General features: G+C 35.7%; 1 protein-coding gene across 3 annotated transcripts in view; it reads right to left on the bottom strand.

Moving 5' to 3' along the window:
• Positions 1-18630, bottom strand: part of STXBP5 (syntaxin binding protein 5) — a 140175-nt gene that overhangs the window by 105839 nt on the left and 15706 nt on the right. For all 3 annotated transcript variants that reach the window (XM_037520538.2, XM_054697909.1, XM_037520539.2), the window contains exons 3-4: positions 10113-10194; positions 6676-6776 (exon numbers count right to left, since the gene is read on the bottom strand). In XM_037520538.2, the coding sequence (XP_037376435.1) occupies positions 6676-6776; positions 10113-10194 (183 nt within the window). The remainder of the gene's footprint in view (positions 1-6675; positions 6777-10112; positions 10195-18630) is intronic.

Below are 18630 nucleotides of genomic sequence, written 5' to 3'. Positions count from 1 at the left end.
CTTTTTACAGTAAATGAAATAGCAAGAAAAGGTCAGATCACTCCTTTCCTTGAAAATCTCCTCAGCTAAATATCTAAATCAATCACTTACATATAGTATAGCTAAATATACAAGTAATCACTTAAGACACTGCACAAAAGAACTTCTGTAAAGTTTTCTGATACAAAAGAAGAAACCATCAGTTTCCACCAACATGTCCCTCTTTCCCTTCTCGGCTCTCATTGCTGTAGTCAAGTCCAGAGTCCTACAAACAGCCAGTTCAAGGCAATTTAGGCTTTTCCATTATGCTCTTTAAAATTCTTCTATCTACCAAGTTCCAAAGCAATTTCCACATTTTGGGGGTTACTGTTAGAGTAATGAAGTGAAACAACAGGTTCAAAGTGGAGTCGCTTATGTCAAATCCCACCAGACATAACACCTAACATAATGGCAGTTTCAGTCTCTCCCCCAGTGGAATTTTAAATGAATTTATCTGGAATTTCCTAGTTAGCACTAACAGGTAATCTGCGTAAGACTTCTTGTCTTTTCCTATGGGAAAGTGGCTTTGCTGAAATACTTTCTTTTGTTAATAACCTTGTCCCAAAAATTTAAAAGGATTATAAAAACCTTCCATTTTGTGCAAATCCTCCTAAGTGCCTTTCCACTTGCTAAATGGGATACTGCCCAATTCATGAATCATTGAATAAAGTCTGTCTTCAAATTTATTTGGATGATTTTTTTAAAGCAAGGTGGTTTTTTTTTTTATTTATTTTTTTTAATAGAGGCATGTTTTTATTTATTTATTTGTTTGTTTGTTTTGTTTATACATGCACTGGGTACAGTCAGAAGCACGGGAGGGTGAGAGAATTCACCAGAGCCAGAGCGGGGAGCAGAGCAGGCAGAAGGACCGAAGTACACTGCTGAGGGGAGCAGCGGGCGGCAGGAGAGGTCTGCGCGCCATGTGGGATCCTCCTCCGGTGGCCGGGGAGCAGCTGGGGATCGAACCGGCGCCACAGAGGCCGCGGGCAGCTTCGCAACCCAGCGCTCAACCGCTGCGCCACCGGGGAAGCCCTATTTGGATGATTTTTTAACATTCTTCCAGATACCATTATCTTTTATTATTTTTTTTTTGTTACTGCATAACAAATTACAACAAATGTAATGGCTTAGGGCAAGACCCGTCTATCAGTTTCTGTAGGTAGAAGTCCAGGCACAGCATGACTGAGTTCTCCACTCAGGGTCTCAGGAGGATTAAATCCAGCTATCAGCCAGGCTGCCTCCCTGTTTCCCTTTGTAAAGGCTCTTGGGGAGAATCATCTCTCAAGTCATTTCAGGTTACTAGTAGAATTCAGCTTCTTGGGGTTGTCAGACTGAATCTCCCACACTGGAAGCCTCTCAGATCTTGAACCCTTTGCCAGGAAAAGTTCAGTCCCATTTATTTATTTATTTATTTATTTATTCATTCATTCATTTATTTATTTATTTATTTATTTTAAGGCATCATCTATTTCTTTCTTTCTTTTTTTTTTTTTTTTTGTGGGACCCTCACCGGTGGCCAGGGATCGAACTGGCACTGCAGAGGCTGCGGGCAGCCTCGCAACCCAGCGCTCAACCGCTGCGCCACCAGGGGAGGCCCTCTCTCTCTTTTTTTAAAGATTAATTTATTTTTATACAAGAACTGGGGTACAGATCAGAGGCATGGGAGGGTGAGAGGATTCACCAGAGACAGAGTGGGGAGCAGAACAGGCAGACTGACCGAAAGCACTGCTGAGGGGAGCAGCAGGCAAGGCAAGAGAGGTCTGCCGCGCCATGTTGGTATCTCCCTGGCCAGCCGGGAATTGAACCCACGCTAGAGAGGCTGTGGACAGCTTCAGAGCGCTGTGCTCAACCCGCTGCGCTTGGGAGGCCCAAGTTCAGTCCCTTTTAAATGTCCACTTGATTCAGGCCTACCGAGGAAAATCTCCCTATCTTAGGGTGAACTAACTGGGACCTCAGTTATATCTACAAACTGTCTTCCCCTAGATGAGTTTGATTTGAATGTGGAGGAGTAAGTATATATACACCACGGAGCAAAAATCTCAAAACCAGTCTCGAGTTATGCCTACTACACAAGCATGGTTAGGAGTGAAGCTCTTAGATCATGAAGTAGGTGAACACTGCAAAAATCTTTCCCAAAGTGATTATAACACTTAAAAAGCCCATCAGTAGATGCTGAGAAGTTTCATTAGTGTCCATGTACGTGGTTATAGTTTTAGTGTAAATTCCCTTGTAAAAGAAGTCACTATTATTTAAAAAAATAAAATTGAAAAAGATTGAATTTATTATTCTATCATGAGTTTTTAACAAACTTCTAAAATGACACCCATATTCTATAATGATTATTAAATGTCTGGGCTTCTGCGCGAAAGCAAGCTGTTCAAGCATTTTATTATTCACCTTTGTTATCAACAACACCTACTATAATCTCTGGCACAGAGAAAGCACCAATGTTTTGTCAACTGAACTCTGTTAATATGTATTTTAAACATATCTTCTAAATTGTATTTTTTTTTTGTGGGACCCTCGCTGTCGGCGCTCAACTGCTGCGCCACCAGGGGAGGCCCCTAAATTGTATTCTTTTTCATTTCCAAGCATGAAGCACTATTCCCACCCTGTTACTCATAGACCAACTAATAATTGCACAGAAGTTAATTTTTTCAGCCACCTGAGACAAGATTTGTCTGAGCCTGTACTGCATTAATGCAGTAAGAGCAATTATATATGCCCTAATTTTACCATTAATCTACTTAGTTTTCTAACCCTAACTGTAAAAATGAAGTTTCATTCAGTATTTTGTCTATGATTTTTCACAAGGCTTAGTTCACTGGTGCTCTCACACAATTAGTAGAGCTAAATTACTCTTACATTTACTTTTGATCAAACATCCCATTCCTTTTTTTTAAAAAAAGATTTATTTATTTATTTATTTATTTATACAAGCACTGGGTACAGTCAGAAGCACGGGAGGGTGAAAGAATTCACCAGAGCCAAAGCAGGGAGCAGAGCAGGCAGAAGGACCGAGGGGAACTGAGGGGAGCAGCGGGCGGCAGGAGAGGTCTGCTCTCCATGCAGGACCCTCCTCTGGTGGCCGGGGAGCAGTTGGGGATCGAATGGCATGGCAGAGGCTGCGGGCAGCATCGCAACCCAGTGCTCAACCGCTGCGCCACCGGGGAGGCCCATCCCATTCCTTTTCTACCTGAGTACACTGAGGCCCCAGACCTTGTGCAACTAGACCAATATTATCTTTGAAAGTATCTTCAAATTTGTTGTCAGAATTTCTTAGTTATTATGGATTACTTTTTTCTAAGTTATCTGAAACTTCCTGACCATCTTTCTCTACAGTCTTGAGATACATCAAATTGCAATACTCTTCCATTTCTAGAGACTCTTTCTTATAATCTGTCCTAGGGTGTGGTGCTCTACACTTAAAATCCCCTAGGTGACACATCTTTTCCTTATCACCAATCAATTCTCCTTGTGGATCATAATTAGGTCCACAGTAGTACATTTTTGTCTGCCTTCCTAACAGGTCTGGACAACATTCTGTTCCTGTGCACTAGTCCTGAATTTCATCTTTCCAAGCCACTATCATTTCTAATGCTTGTACAATTTTCATTAAGCTGCTTTCAAAGAAAAATATTTTGCCAGTATGATGAATTACCACAAAAACTGTAATTCTAGGTCTCTAATTTGCTCCAATATTATGATTTCATTTTCTTATTAAATAAGGGTAGTTAATTAATTCAAACCTTTGCAAGACCTATATAGGTTTTTGAGGGCTGGTATCTATCTACAAAATATTCTTTTTTGTTTTTTTAAAGATTTATTTTATTCATTCATACAAGCACTGGGTACAGTCAGAAGTGCGGGAGGGTGAGAGAATTCACCAGAGCCAGAGCGGGGAGAAGAACAGGCAGACTGATGAATAAACTGCTGAGGGGAGCAGCAGGCGGCAGGAGAGGTCTGCGTGCCATGTGGGACCCTCACCCGGCAACCAGGGATCGAACCGGCACTGCAGAGGCTGCGGGCAGCTTCGCAACCGAGTGCTCAACCGCTGCGCCACCGGGGAGGCCCTACCCAAATATTCTTTTTAAAGCTATGCCCTGTTAATGTGCATACTGAGCAAATTAGATATCTCATAAATATGCAAAGCAAACTATTTACATAAAATTATAATAAAAGCATATAATAAAATTATATTAAAAGGATACGTTAGTTTTTATTTCTATAAGCATTTATTTATACTAAGAAAATCTGATGCTAGGGCAGCAGTCAGCTCCTGAAGCACCTAATAGTTACAACTCGCCTGCTTTGCTATCTGAAGAATTACTCCACTTGTCAAATAGTTTTCTTTTTTCTTAAGAAGACTTTTGGACATTAATTCTCCATTAATAAATGTTAGGATGAAATATTTATTACTAAGTATTCAAGTCATACTGTGTTTTACAAACACTGGTTTAGAATGCAGGCTTATTTTTTTTCTCTAAACCTAATAGACACATCTGTCACAAATGAAAGAACTATAAATCAGGGCCTCCCCAATGGCACAGCAGGTTGAGCACAGCGCTGTGAAACTGTTTGCAGCCTCTGCAGCACGGGTTCGACTCCTGGCCAGCCAGGGCGATACCCACATGGCACAGCAGACCTCTGCTGTCTCACCCGCTGCTCCCCTCAGCAGTGCTTTTGGTCAGTCTGCCTGTTCTGCATCCCTCTCTGTCTCTGGTGAATTCTCTCACCCTCCCATGCCTCTTGTCTGTACCCCAGTTCTTGTATAAATAAATAAATCTTAAAAGAAAAAAAGAAAGAGCTGTACATCAGATTCCTGGAAATAAATTATATAGTGCTCAAAGAAAAACAAGTAGCTTTACATACATATATAATTAATGTTACATAGGTAATTTAGGTAAAATGAAGTCAATATGTAGGACTAACTGCAATAGAACTGATGTCCTTATGAGAAAATTAGGACAGATACACACAGAGAGAAGAGGGGTACAAAGAAGATAGCCATCTACAAGCCAAAAGGGCAAGTCATAAAAAAACGAACATCTTGATGTCAAATTTCTAACATCCAGAACTATGAGGAAATAAATTTCTATTGTTTAAGTTACGTGGTCTGTGACATAGTATGGCAGCAACCCAATACATTTCTTTAGCTAAGAATTAAAAAACACTTTTAGATTGTGTCATTTCCTAAAATGACCTACGCATATAGTCTTAAAATATATAATGCTTAAAGTCGGAGAAAGTAGCTAGTGTTAATATCAAGTTCAGAACTGTCCATAATTTAAATAATTTGATATAGCTAATGTCATTGGCTATAACAATATCCCTTTTCTATCAGTTGCTTTTATAAAGATTAGCTAATTAAAATATCTGGTTTAGTTAATTTTGTAACTTGTGATCTATACCATCACCTTAAGAAAGCATGTCTTTAACAATTATCTATATAGGTGATTCCTATATGCTATACACTGTTCCAAGTGCTTGATAATTATTACTTGTTTTAAACCTATTAACTTTATAATGTGCACATCTAGGGTTCTTGTGAGATAATAATAACAAAACATATATAACTAAAAATGCCTGAGTTATAAACTAAGCCTCAACATAGGCAGTTTATCTCCACAGTCTGCACTCTTACTCACAACAGTGAAAAAGAAAAGCACAATGTTAGAGTAAATAACCAGCTAAGGCAAGAACTGAAACTGGTAATTAGTGTTAAGTTGAATGTTAACTTAGGAGAACATTCTTAAGTTTATCCCTCAACTCTAAATCATTCCATGGAGACCAAGACACATATCTATTTAGCGTGAACACGTATCATTCACAGGGTACCTGAAAAACAAAACTTGTCTTACTTTTGAATAACACCCTAATGGCAAAGCCAAGTGTCCTATTTACAAATACATGTTCAGTATTATGAGATGGGCACATTATAGGCATTCTATAACTACCTATAGAGTAATTGGGAATAAGAGGATAAAGTTATTTTAATATGTGAAAGTAATAATTGTATGACTCATGCAGGAAACTTTTAGAAGAGTTTAGAAAGCCAACACATAAAGAAATGAAATAATGACCCAGGTTCACAGAATTAATCCAAGTCTCGAGACTCCAATGTGTATACTTTTTTTAACACACCATAAAAGTGAAGCCAAAAATATTTATGTTCAAATATTTATATTCATCCAAAAATATTTATATTACAAGGTCACATAACATTACTGAACTAAATACTTAAAATTGGTTATGATAGCAAATTTTACGTTATGTGTATTTTTAGTAGAATTAAAAAAAAACTGATATATTATTTACTGAAAACAAGTTACACAAAGATTAATTAATGCCTTCTGTCTTATGCAAAAAAGGAGGAGGCTACACAGAAGTATCTTTGCATATATATATACACACACACACAAACAGCAATTATTTCTAAAATGACACAAAAAATTTTTAGATAGTTACCACTGGAGAGAAATTAGATCTGGAAAGAAAGGAAACTTGGTTTTTACTATATATCCTTTGAGGCTTTTGAATTTTAACTGTGAATAAAATCATACACAAAAAAAAATTTAAAATAACAAAATTCAAAGAAAATGTTTCAAAATAGAATAGAAAATATCCTACATATAGGATAAATGAGAGAATTCTTACCTTTCTCTGCAAAATTTAAGTGAATGTAGTATGGCAGGTCTCTTTTGACGTAAATTCCATAAATGTAAGGTGTCATCAGCCAAGGCACTCACAAGAGCTCCCTTAAAAATAAAGTATATTTCACATAAAATACATTTTTACAGTTATAAATTACTAAAGGGTTGTCAAAAAGTCTCCTTTCCAAATTTAAAACTTCCTGACAATACATTTAAGGAAACACAAGCTTCACCCAAATTCTGAACAGCAGAAGTAAACAGCGTGTGTGTGTGCACGCGCGCACGCGCACACATGTGTGTAAAAAGTATTTTAATGTCTTCAAATTTAAAGGCATAATTTAATATCTTAAAATTAAATGTACACTGGAAAACAGTGGGGTATTATGGTTGATATCTAGCAATGTAAAATTAAAGGTGAGAAATAAAAAAAAAAATAAAAAAAAAATAAACAAATGGGGAAGAGATCTGTCTTCTTGTAATCAAATAAATGCAAATTAAAATTAAAAAAAAAATAAAGGTGAGATGGTAAAGAACTTAGTGATTATAATATATATTTCCTTAACAAAGTAAAATATGATATGAAAAACTCCCATTTTATCTGGTTTAACAACAAATCCTTATGCATGTACTGTGGCCTAATGATAATTCTACTACTGGAATGACACCAAGACATCATTCAGCACACTGTAACTTCACAATGTCCAAAGGTTTAAAAAACTGTAATTTAGAAAGCTGAAACATCTGACAATACTAAGTATTATTAAGTATGGAGTAGAAAATATCTGGCAGAACATCAGAATCACACAGGTATTCACCACAGACATGATAAATAAGAACTTTCTGAGTAAGAACCTGTGTAGGTGTGTAATCAAAAATTGTCAGGGGTGAGGCCTCCCTGGTGGCACAAGGGGTTAAGTCTCAGCACTATGAAGCTATTCGTAGCCACTGCAGCATGAGTTCGATCCCAGGCCAGGGAGGTGACCCACATGGCGCAGCAAACCTCTCCTGACTTGCCTACTGCTCCCCTCAGCAATGTATTTCAGTACATCTGCCTGTTCTGCTCTGCACTTTGTCTCTGGTGAATCCTCTCACCCCCCACACCTCTGACTTGTACCCCAATTCTTGTATGCATAAATAAATAAATCTTAGAAAAAAAATAGTCAGAGGTGATTCTGATGTGTGAACAGATTAAGAATCTCCAGACTAAGGATGATTTATTAAAACTTATGAATGTTTTCCCTTAAAAGCGTTAGATATATTTCATGTACACTAAGAGAATAAGACCATAGATGTAACACAAAGAACTTATATTAATTTCAAAAAAGATTTGTAATTCCAATGCTTTATAGAGATTGTTATGAGGAATCTTTGAATCTCCTTCTTTTAAAACATGAGAGCTTCTCATTTATACAAGAGGATTAAAACAACTCTGAAGACAGAATTTACATTAAATGACCTCTCCTGTATATTTCACCTTCAAAATGCTGTGTGGTCTATTCTACTGTGTAACTCATATTGCTACAACATGACTATTGGAAAGCAGAACTACATGAAACTCACATATTCTCCTTTTCACTAGAAAGCATCCTCTTATTATATTATTTTAAAGGAGTACAACTCAAAATATTCAGCATATCAAAGATTTGTACTCTTCATTCTGATTTTCACCGTAGTTTCAGACCCTGTCATCTTCTCAAGAGGTATGTCCCATCTCAAAATCTCAAGGAGTAAGTTACGATATAGAGTCAAAATGACAGTAACAGTTGACCTCCTTCTATGGAGGGTCTCCTTACCTATACAAAGATTTCCAGAATGGAAAACAAATGGCTACTCCCAACTGTCAAATTTCCACAGTCATCCCATTTAAATATTCATATTTTGTTAAGCACTTTTTCAAAAACCAACACCATTTAAAGTATTAAATGTAATATTTAAGTTTGTAAAATAAAAGTCATTTCAGAGAACTCTATGATGAAGTGTACTAAAGAGAAAAGAATCTGATAATATGATTAATAACACATATATTAAAATTTCTAAAATTTAGGTGTATAGGGTAATCAATTTGCAATATGTTATTTACACTGACTTGTTTATTGGTCTAAAAAATAATCTTAATACAAGTATAAAGATGAAGTATATGTTAACATTGCCAGGAATTAGGGAGAGGGGAATTCTTTTATCCAGATGATCTACCAAATTGTATACTGTTCTTGGTAGCATAATTTAAGCATGTGATAAATTTGCAAAAACTAAATACACACATATGAATGCATGAAGAAAATGGTGAAATCTAAGTAAGTCTGCAATCTGGTTAATAGTAATGTACTGATGTCATTCTCCTGGTTTGATAATATACTGCTATTACATAAGGGGTGGTGTGTGTGCGCGTGTGCGTGCGTGCGTGGTGAGAAAAGAGTACACCAGATCTCCTTATTTTAAAACTTACTCTGATTCTATCCACCCATAAAAAAAAGTTCAGACAGGAAAATATTCAAGTCCTCATATAGTTTCATATTGTGATTTTTTTTTTTTGTTTCTAGCATTTACAATGCCTAATATAAGAGTTCTATACAGAATAATGACATTTTTAAGAAACATTTTCTCTGACATTGAGACATGTTATTTGGATTACAGTTTCACTGGATTTTTCATATTATCATCTTTAATTCTGAACAACCATAATGCCTCTCTTATGACTGCAAATAAGCATTTATCCAAAGTCAAAGATACTGACAATTTTTTCTTGCATACACATTTAGGAATTTATTCCATGGATCCCAAGGCCTTAGGGGCAAAAATAATGTCCACAAACTCCTCATATTTAAAGAGAGTAACTTTCTGTAGTGACTTTTCTTTCTTCATTCTATAACCAGTTTTTCCTGCCAGTCACAACTTGTGGTAAACATCCATTCTCACAGCTGCTAAACTTTTAAAACCTACAAAAACATTGCTTCTTCTGCTGATAAAATGGTATTTTCTCTAGCTCTTTCCATACTGTATACTCTTTCAAAAAGAAAGGGATCATCAATTAGTGCAACCAATAAGTGACACAGAAGAAATTTTGGACAGTAACAAGTTTCTAGTGGATTTTGGTTCCTGGTTATTTTTCAAAACAATAGAATAGTTCATTCTAGTATTTACAAGTTCAATATTTTAAAAAAATCTAATATAGATTTTTATATGTCATATTTTATGTTACAACTTTCAAGATTTTGAAATAAAATGCAGCACCTTTAATCAAAAAAGGAATGGTTTACCTATTTGTAACTGTTCTGTTAAACTTTATGTAGCTGCCCATGATGTCGTCTTAGAGTAGCTACAGTGTCTGATCTGTAAGCAGTATTTTCCCTCAAACATTTCAATACAAGAAATCTGAATGAAATGTATGAGAATTCGCCCTATTTCATATACAGGCAGGAAAGATGAAAGCAACTCACTGACCTCGTTAATCAGGAACTGGAGCTGGATCACTGCAGCCCCGCTGTCGTGCTGGCAATAACATTCTACTCCAGGACGACCGAAGCTGTCATTAGTTCCATTAAGGAATTCAGGGTAATGGGGGCATTTTATAGAAATTAGTAAATTAAATAATAGACTAATAAATATTCTGATGACCTGATATTAGATACAGGCTATTTACTGAGGTCAAGAATTAGTTTGGTTTATTACACATCAATTTGATTAGATAGCTTCAGCAGATAATCAGTAGTCACAAGAAATTATAGGCCTAAAAGAAATAAGACAAACTGTTCCTTCAAGGGGAAAAAAAAAAAGGAAATGTATTTAAAAAACAATCTACAAAACAAAGATAAAATATATTTTAAATACTTGGCCCAAGGCCTCCCCGGTGGCACAGCGGTTGAGCACTGGGCTGTGAACCTGTCCACAGCCTCTGCAGCACTGGTTCAATCCCCGGCAGCTGGCGAGGGTCCCACATGGCGCGCAGACCTGTCCTGCTGCGCCCGCTGCTCCCCTCAGCAGTGTGTTTCGTCGGTCTGTCTGTTCTGCTCCCCGCTTTCACTCTGGTGAATTCTCTCACCCTCCCGCGCTTCTGACTGTACCCAGTGCTTGTATAAATAAATAAATCTTAAAAAAAAAGAAAAACAAAAACTGGAGATGAACACAGGGGAAACATTTATAATGAATATTTTGCTTACGAATATATAATGAAGTCTAATGCTACAAAACTAGACAGAAGACAACTTTCAATAGGAGGTAACACCACAAAACCAATTAAGCATAAACAATATGCCAATCAAAAAATTTTTCTAGATCGTTTGTTAGTTCATGATAATAATATTAAGTTTAAAAATGAAGTGCTATGGCTCAGTAGAGTAAGAAAAACTGGAGTAATCTAATTTTAAATGAAATTTTGAGATGGCTTCCTTACCAATGTCTCCATATGTAAGATGACTGACCAAAATATTTTAGAGACTACAGTAATCTAAGTGGAACAGACCTTACAAAATTAAAGATATTAAAATAAGTAAACAACTCCTCTCTTCAAAGAGCTCACAGAATCAAACACCGTATTTGACGAGTAAAGGAGAAAAACCTCACAATCATTTCAATGGAGACAGAAAAGATCTTTCACAAAATTCAACACTCTTTCATAATAAAACAAAGAAAAGGGAACATCCTCAACCTAACAAGGTGCATAAAAGAAAAACCCACAGCAAACATCATACTTTATGCTGAAAACTGAAAGGATTCCTGCTATACTCAAGGAAAAGACAGGATAGGATGGCCATTCTCACCATTTCCATGACATTATATAGGAGAGTCCAGACAAGCAAAACAAGCAAGTGAAAGAAGTATAAAGTGTCAGAATAGAAAAGAAAAAATAAAACTATCTCTTGTCACAGATGACATGATCTTGTATATAAAAAATTCTAATGAATCCACTAAAGAACTATTGAATAAATAAAGGAGTCCAGTAAGTTTGCACAATATAAAATTAATATGCAACAATCAATTGTATATCCAAGCACAGGCAATAAACAATATGTAAAGTAAATTAAGAAATCATTTATAGTAACATCACAAAGAGCAAAATACTTCAGAATAAATTTATCCCAAGTAATTCAAGGTTTGTACAACAATAACTATAAAACATTGTTGAAACACAATTTAAATTAAATGGAAAGACATTTCATATTCATGAAATAGAATACCTAATAGTGTGAAGATAGCAATATTCATCAAATGATCTATACAATTACCTCAATTCAATATCAGAATTCAGTTATTTGCAGATAAACCGACAAGCTGATTTTAAACTTCATATGGAGACACAAGGGATCCCGCATCACCAGAATAGATTTGAGAAAGAACAAAGTTAGAGGACTCATACTTGCCAGTTTCAGAACTTACTAGAATGTTGCTGTAGTCAAGACAGTGTGGTATTATCGTAAAATTAGACATACAGCTCAATGGAATGTCTTAGAAGAGAAATATATATGATAACTGACTTTGACAGAAGTATCAAAATTCAGTGAAGTCAGAAGGCTTTTCAACAAATGGTGATAAGAAGTGGATACCCACTGGGAAAAGAATGCATTTAGACCCCATCTCACACTATAAACAAAATTTAGCTCAAAATAGAATAGAAATATAAATGTAAAGAGCTAAAGCTGTAAATGTCTTAGAAGAAAACCTGAGTAAATCTTTATTGCCTCAGATAAGGTCATGGTTTATTTCATGTAACACCAAAATCACAAGCCACACACAAAAAAAAATACTAAATTGGACTTTAACAAAACTAAAACCAAAGTGAAAAGACAATCCACAGAATAGCAGAAAATATTTGTGAATCATACATCTTATGAGGGCTTAATAAAGGACTTTTATAACTGTACAACAAAAAACAACCCAAATCAAAAATGGGGCAAGAATATGAACAGACATTTCTCAAAAGAAAATATGCAATAATCCACAACTACAAAAAAAAGGATGCTCATCATTATTAGTCATTAGGGAAGTATAAGACAAAACTCAATGAAATATCACTTCACATCTTCTGGTTATAATAAAAAACAGACAATAACAAGGGTTGGTATGGATGTGGAGATATCAGAAATGAATTATTGTTGTTAAGACATAAAATGACACAATCTTTGGGAAAAAAATGGATTGGCAAGTAGTCTGTGTTAAAATAAAGTTGCAGTGACTCAGCAATTTCACTCATAGGAATTTAAACAAGAGAAATAAAAACACACACAGAACTTCTACATAACGTTCACAGTAGCTTTATTCATAATAGCCAAAATAAGAAAATCCAAATACCCATCAACTCATCACTGAATAAATTCAGCAATATATTCATACAATGGAATATGCATCTTAAAAAGAAATAAACTAGTAATACATAACACACTACAGATAAACTCTGAAAATATGCTAAATAAAGCCAGTGATAAAAGACTATAAATTACATTATTCCATTTATATAAAATGTATAGATTAGACAAATCCATAGAAATAGAAGCGGTAAGTGGTTGTGAAGGTCTGGGTAGAGAGAACAATGGGAACAGAAAGCTAAAGGGCATGATGGTTCTTAGCACAGCAAAGAGAATATTATGAAATTTAAAAATGACGATTGCTTAAATGAAAAGAACTGTATACTTTGAACATTTGAATTTTATAGTATTAAAAAACACCTCAAGCTGTTTTTAAAATCAGTTCTTATGAATGAAAATAACAGGCACAAATAAGACTGAATTTAAGGCAAAAAAAATGACTATTAAAGAAAGTTCAAAAGCATTATAGTCTTAAATATACTTGTTTTGTATGGAATTTTAAAATATCTTTCCTAAGCAGGATCCTCCCTGGAGGCACAGGGTTAAAGTCTCAGCACTATGAAGCTATCACCAGCCACTGCTGCCTGAATTGGATCCTGGGCCAGGGAGCTGACCCAACTGGTGCAACAGACCTCTCCTGTCTCTCCAACTGCTCCCCTCAACAGTGTATTTCAGTGGATCTGCCTATTCTGCTCCCCACTCTCTCTGGTGAATCCTTTCACCCCCTGCACCTTTGGCCTACACCCCAGTTCTTGCATACATAAATAAAAAATAAATCTTAAAAAAAATTTTCCTAAGCAGTTTATGACTATAATTATTTAGCAATCCAAATGAAAAACATACTAAAAAGAAAAATGAAGACTATAATACAGTATTTTTCAAGTAAACTCCTTATCTACATTTACCCTACATATAATTTAAGAAATTTTATTTCATCCAAGATTTAAACACGGGAAGAATTTAACAGATGAGAAACAACAAAGAAAATACAGTGCTCTCCTAAACAAGTAAGAATTTTCATCATCTAGAGAAATACTACGGTTTTAGAAATACATGTAAATAAAATTCTAGGAAAAGTCTTTCCCTTTATAAATTATGATCATGTGTACTTCCATCTGATAACTTTAAAATGTTATCCTTAAAACATACTGATGAAATTATGAGTTTTCATAATCCCCTCTGTACTATTTAATCTACAAACCACTTATCTTTACAAATTTAGCTCCTTCTAATGTGTTTTAAAGCAAAAAATCTAGCATACAACAAAAATCTATTATTCATTCTAGTACTATAATCCTCTGACTTACAAAAACCATCAGTGCTGGGCCTCCCCTGGTGGCGCAGGCAGTTGAGCACAGCGCTGTGAAGCTGTCCGCAGCCTCTGCAAAGTCAGGTTCAAAACCCACATGGCGAAATGGTTCAATACCCGCAGGAAAATATGCACATGGTGAGGTCTTGCCCGCTGCTCCCCTCAGCAGTGTATTTCGTCAGTCTGCCTGTTCTGTTCCCCACTCTGTCTCTGGTGGATCCTCTCACCCACCCACACATTTGGCCTGCACCCCTTTGCTTATATGCATGAATAAATAAATCTTTAAAAAAAAAATCAGTGCTAGTAAAATGAAATCAACAGCAACTCTCTAGATCCACATCACAGGAATACCTTGATTTCATACTACCTTATATTCTGAGAAATTGAACACTTGCCTAATATATCTCCCTTCTCCACAACCATAGATTTCTTTCCAACTCTATCTTCTTTCCTTATTCAACAGATTTGGGTGGCAATAATAAAAGGCAGATTAGAGTCTTGTAAACTAAACATTGTATTTCTCAGGTTTCCCATTTTGTAGCTCCTGAGAGGTAAAGCTAGCTAGCAAGCCACAGAATGGTATTCCTTAACTATGTTTGCTTAACCCATTCAATTTTTCTTAACTGAGAACTCCAATTGGCACCAGGAATATAAAGCACAGTTCCGATCCTCGAAAATTTTAAAGTCCAGCAGAGAAACATCAAAGCAACACAAGCAGTTAAGTCTGTATTCATTTTATAGGCAAGAATTTATCTTGTAAAGAAAAAATTACTTCTCTCTTCAGGTGTAGCCCCTCGTTCTCCCACCACCATAGATCCGTGATCCATCTCCCCAGTCCTTTGTGCTCTTCCCTCCAGCCACACAATGAATGTTAAATTTGTGAGAGGATGATATGTTAATTAGCTTGATTATGGTAATCACTTTATAATGTATATGTATATCAAAATCCCATGTTGCAAACCTTAAGTATTTTCACTTGTTAATCATACCTCAATAAAGCTGAGAAAAGAGAAAAAAGAAAAAATGTTCCAAACATTTCCACAGACATCATTCCATGTGGAAATGCAATAGCCATCTGAGGCTATTCTACGTTAATACCTTTCCTGTGTTTTCCTCCTTACTTAGGAAACAGTCCTATTGATATTTTGGTTTTATATATAATTTCTTGTTTCCTCAAAAGCTTCCATCTGTGACTAAGATGATTTTTGAAAAACTTCCATATAAGGTACCTAGACTTTAAAGAATCTTATGTAACAGAGGGGCCTCCCTGGTGGCGCAAGGGGGTAAGACACAACCTCTGAAGCTATCTGCAGCCTCTGCAGCATGAGTTCGATCCCCAGCCAGGGAGCTACCCACATTGAGCAGCAGACCTCTCCTGTCTCACCCACTGCTCCCCTCAGCAGTGTATTTCAGTCAATCTGCCTGTTCTGTTCCCCACTCTGTCTCTGGTAAATCCTCTCATCCCTGCACACCTCTAGCCTGTACCCCAATTCTTGTATGCATAAATAATCTTTAAAAAAAAAAAAGAATCTTATGTAACAGAGACAAAGCAATCTTCTCCCTTTGCCCCAAGTACCTGGAGCAGTGTTTGATGCATAGCAGACTATCAATAAATAGTTATGAATGAATGAAAAATGAGTTTTAAAACCTAAGAGATGTGCTTAGGTAGATATATACTGTTAGGCTTAAAATTAGCTTATGTTTTAGGAATACAGCAAAAAGCATAGTAGTAAAGTAAAAACTACTGCCTCTATTAGGGGACTGGACCAGAGTCTCTAAAAATTTCATGAATGTCCGCTACTAGTCTATTTGTTTAATCTTCCAATCGCTGGTTAGGCGAGTATTACAATCATAGCAATAATTCCTCTTATTGTTTATTCTTCCTTCTGGGATTTCTACTGTTCTGTCAGCAAAGTACAATAGTTTTTAAAAAAAAATAGTAAAAGTGGCAGGCGATGGGACATCAGTCAGCACTAAGTTCTAAAAGTATAACTCTAAGCAAGTTTTCACTGCTGTCACTACCACTGTGTATTATGTATGTATTTTGACAACCTCTACTTTTATGAAGAATGTGTAACATCAAGACTGATACACTTAATACATTAAGATTTTTAAATATTTTATATCTTCTCAGAGAATCTGTTCATCAATTCCTATCAATGAAAGAAAAAACAAAGAAAGTACTGGCATTATTCCAACCGCTCCAACAGTGACATCCTCAATTTCCAATTTAGGAATGGAAGATTGGAGTACATACAAAATGGAAAGCAAGTGGAGAACTTTGATATTGTATGCAGTTTTGGAAAACACATTTACAGTGTGCAGTTTACAGATAAGAATATGGATGACTATATTTTTCATGAACTTAAAAATAACCAGTGAATTATTCTACAGTATTATACATTTAAATTATATGATAGTCTGAGAAAGTATTTCTTTGAGCAGATATTCCACTAACAAACCAAAAAACTGCTCCCTTATACCACAGCAATAAAAGTAAACCCAAGAGTATAACTTTAATGCATCAGAAACCTTGAAGATTTCCAATCCTCCACTAACTTCTGCTACCATTTCTTTTAATACATGCTTACATCTTCAGTAAACAGTAACATACAACTCTTCAAGTATCTCAGTAAGCCTTCAAAACGTTGCTGCTTGAAATGGCTTACTATTCTATGTGAATAAAGCATTCTATGTCAATAAAGGGTGGTGGGTAATTTTTAAACAGCATAAATCTTGAAGAGAGTTCAGTTAACAAAGTTAAAATCTAAACACCACCATAATATGGTCAAACATTCTTAAAATGTAACATTTTAAATCAATGTAAAATGAAACATTCTTAAAATGTAAAGAGACTAAGCCTTAGTGTTAGGCCAACTCTATCATTTATTTCCTATGAACATAAACAAGAAGTTACTTAGTATCTGAAAGCTTTGTTTCACTTATTTTTCTACACTGTTATGAGGAATAAACCAAGTCAACAAAAGGGGCAGTGCATCATACATTTATTCTACTCAAGATAATATAACCTATAAGATTTCTCAAGTAGTAAATTGCCAGGGAAAAGTAGAAATATGTAAAATGATCTGTGATAACTACAACAACCTATGTATACTGAGGTTTTTCTCATCTGTGGTATACTTCATGTGTCTTCTTAACCTGATCAGTGTAAAGATCACCTGCATATTTAAGATTATACATTTAAACTTCATCATTGGACTATATAATCCTTTTTTATTGCTGGTCCTTATGTTACACACAGCTGAGAAAACACTACGGCACAAACCTGGAGCTCTAGTTCCTTTCCATTTTCATAAGCAGTAAGTGTGTCTGTTTCATAGCCCTGTTTCGGAAAGCTATGGTAGAACAAAGCATCAGCCTGTTTCCTCATGGCTATACTACAAATCGCAAGATGCTATGATTTCTTTACAAAGGCATCTTCTTTACTGTATTGAACATGTTTCTTATCCACCATCTGCCTCACTAAAAATATTGCTACCCAACTTGTTAAATAAACATTTAGCCAGTATCTCTCTCAATTCTGGTCTACATTATAAGCATACATAGAAATTTAAAAACAAAAAGTCATAGGCGTCAAGCCCCATACCAGAGTCACTGAGTCAGAATCTCAAGAGAAGAAATCCAAGCACATGTTTGTATGCCTTGGTTTTTATTCACCTCTACATATGATTGAACTATATAGCTATGGTTGGAAAAAACCTGGAAAACATTGCATATATAAGTATAATTAAAGCATTATCTTCCATAAAATGTATGATTTTTAAAATTTTTCTGACTCCCTTTTTTCAAATCAAATAACCATGGATTTCCTTAATTTCTCATCATAGATCTTACTTCCCAAAGTTCTAATAACTTGCTACTTCTATATGAATTAGTTCTCTAATCAACCTGATAAGAATATACTCAAAACAAGAATTTAATAAAAATTTACCAAAGTTTAATACCGTGAAGAAAATTTCATTTTGTGACCTATGAATATATTTGCATTACAAAGCCATTATCAAACATTTACATTTTTTATAGTAGAGTACCCCTATCTAGTAGTTTCATGTCCTGACAAACATCAATTTGAAAACCTCTTTTTGAAGATAATGTTTTCTTTTCAACTGTAAAACTGATACAGACTCCAGTTTCTGGTCCAGCACAAGAGAAACCTAAAAATCACCTCTCTTGTCTAACAAGGAAAAAACTGATCAAACTAAAACAGCTCTTTGGGGCCTCCCCGGTGGCGCAGCGGTTGAGCGCTGGGTTGCAAAGCTGCCCGCGGCCTCTGCAGCGCCGGTTCGATCCCCGGCTGCTCCCCCGGTGGCCCCACATGGCGCGCAGACCT

Source organism: Talpa occidentalis, unplaced genomic scaffold, assembly GCF_014898055.3.
Source record: "Talpa occidentalis isolate TD23 unplaced genomic scaffold, MPIMG_talOcc4v2.1 talOcc4.2, whole genome shotgun sequence".
Lineage (NCBI taxonomy): Eukaryota > Metazoa > Chordata > Mammalia > Eulipotyphla > Talpidae > Talpa > Talpa occidentalis.
The sequence above is the reverse complement of the archived record's forward strand: the minus strand, read 5'-3'. Positions and strand labels throughout refer to the sequence as shown.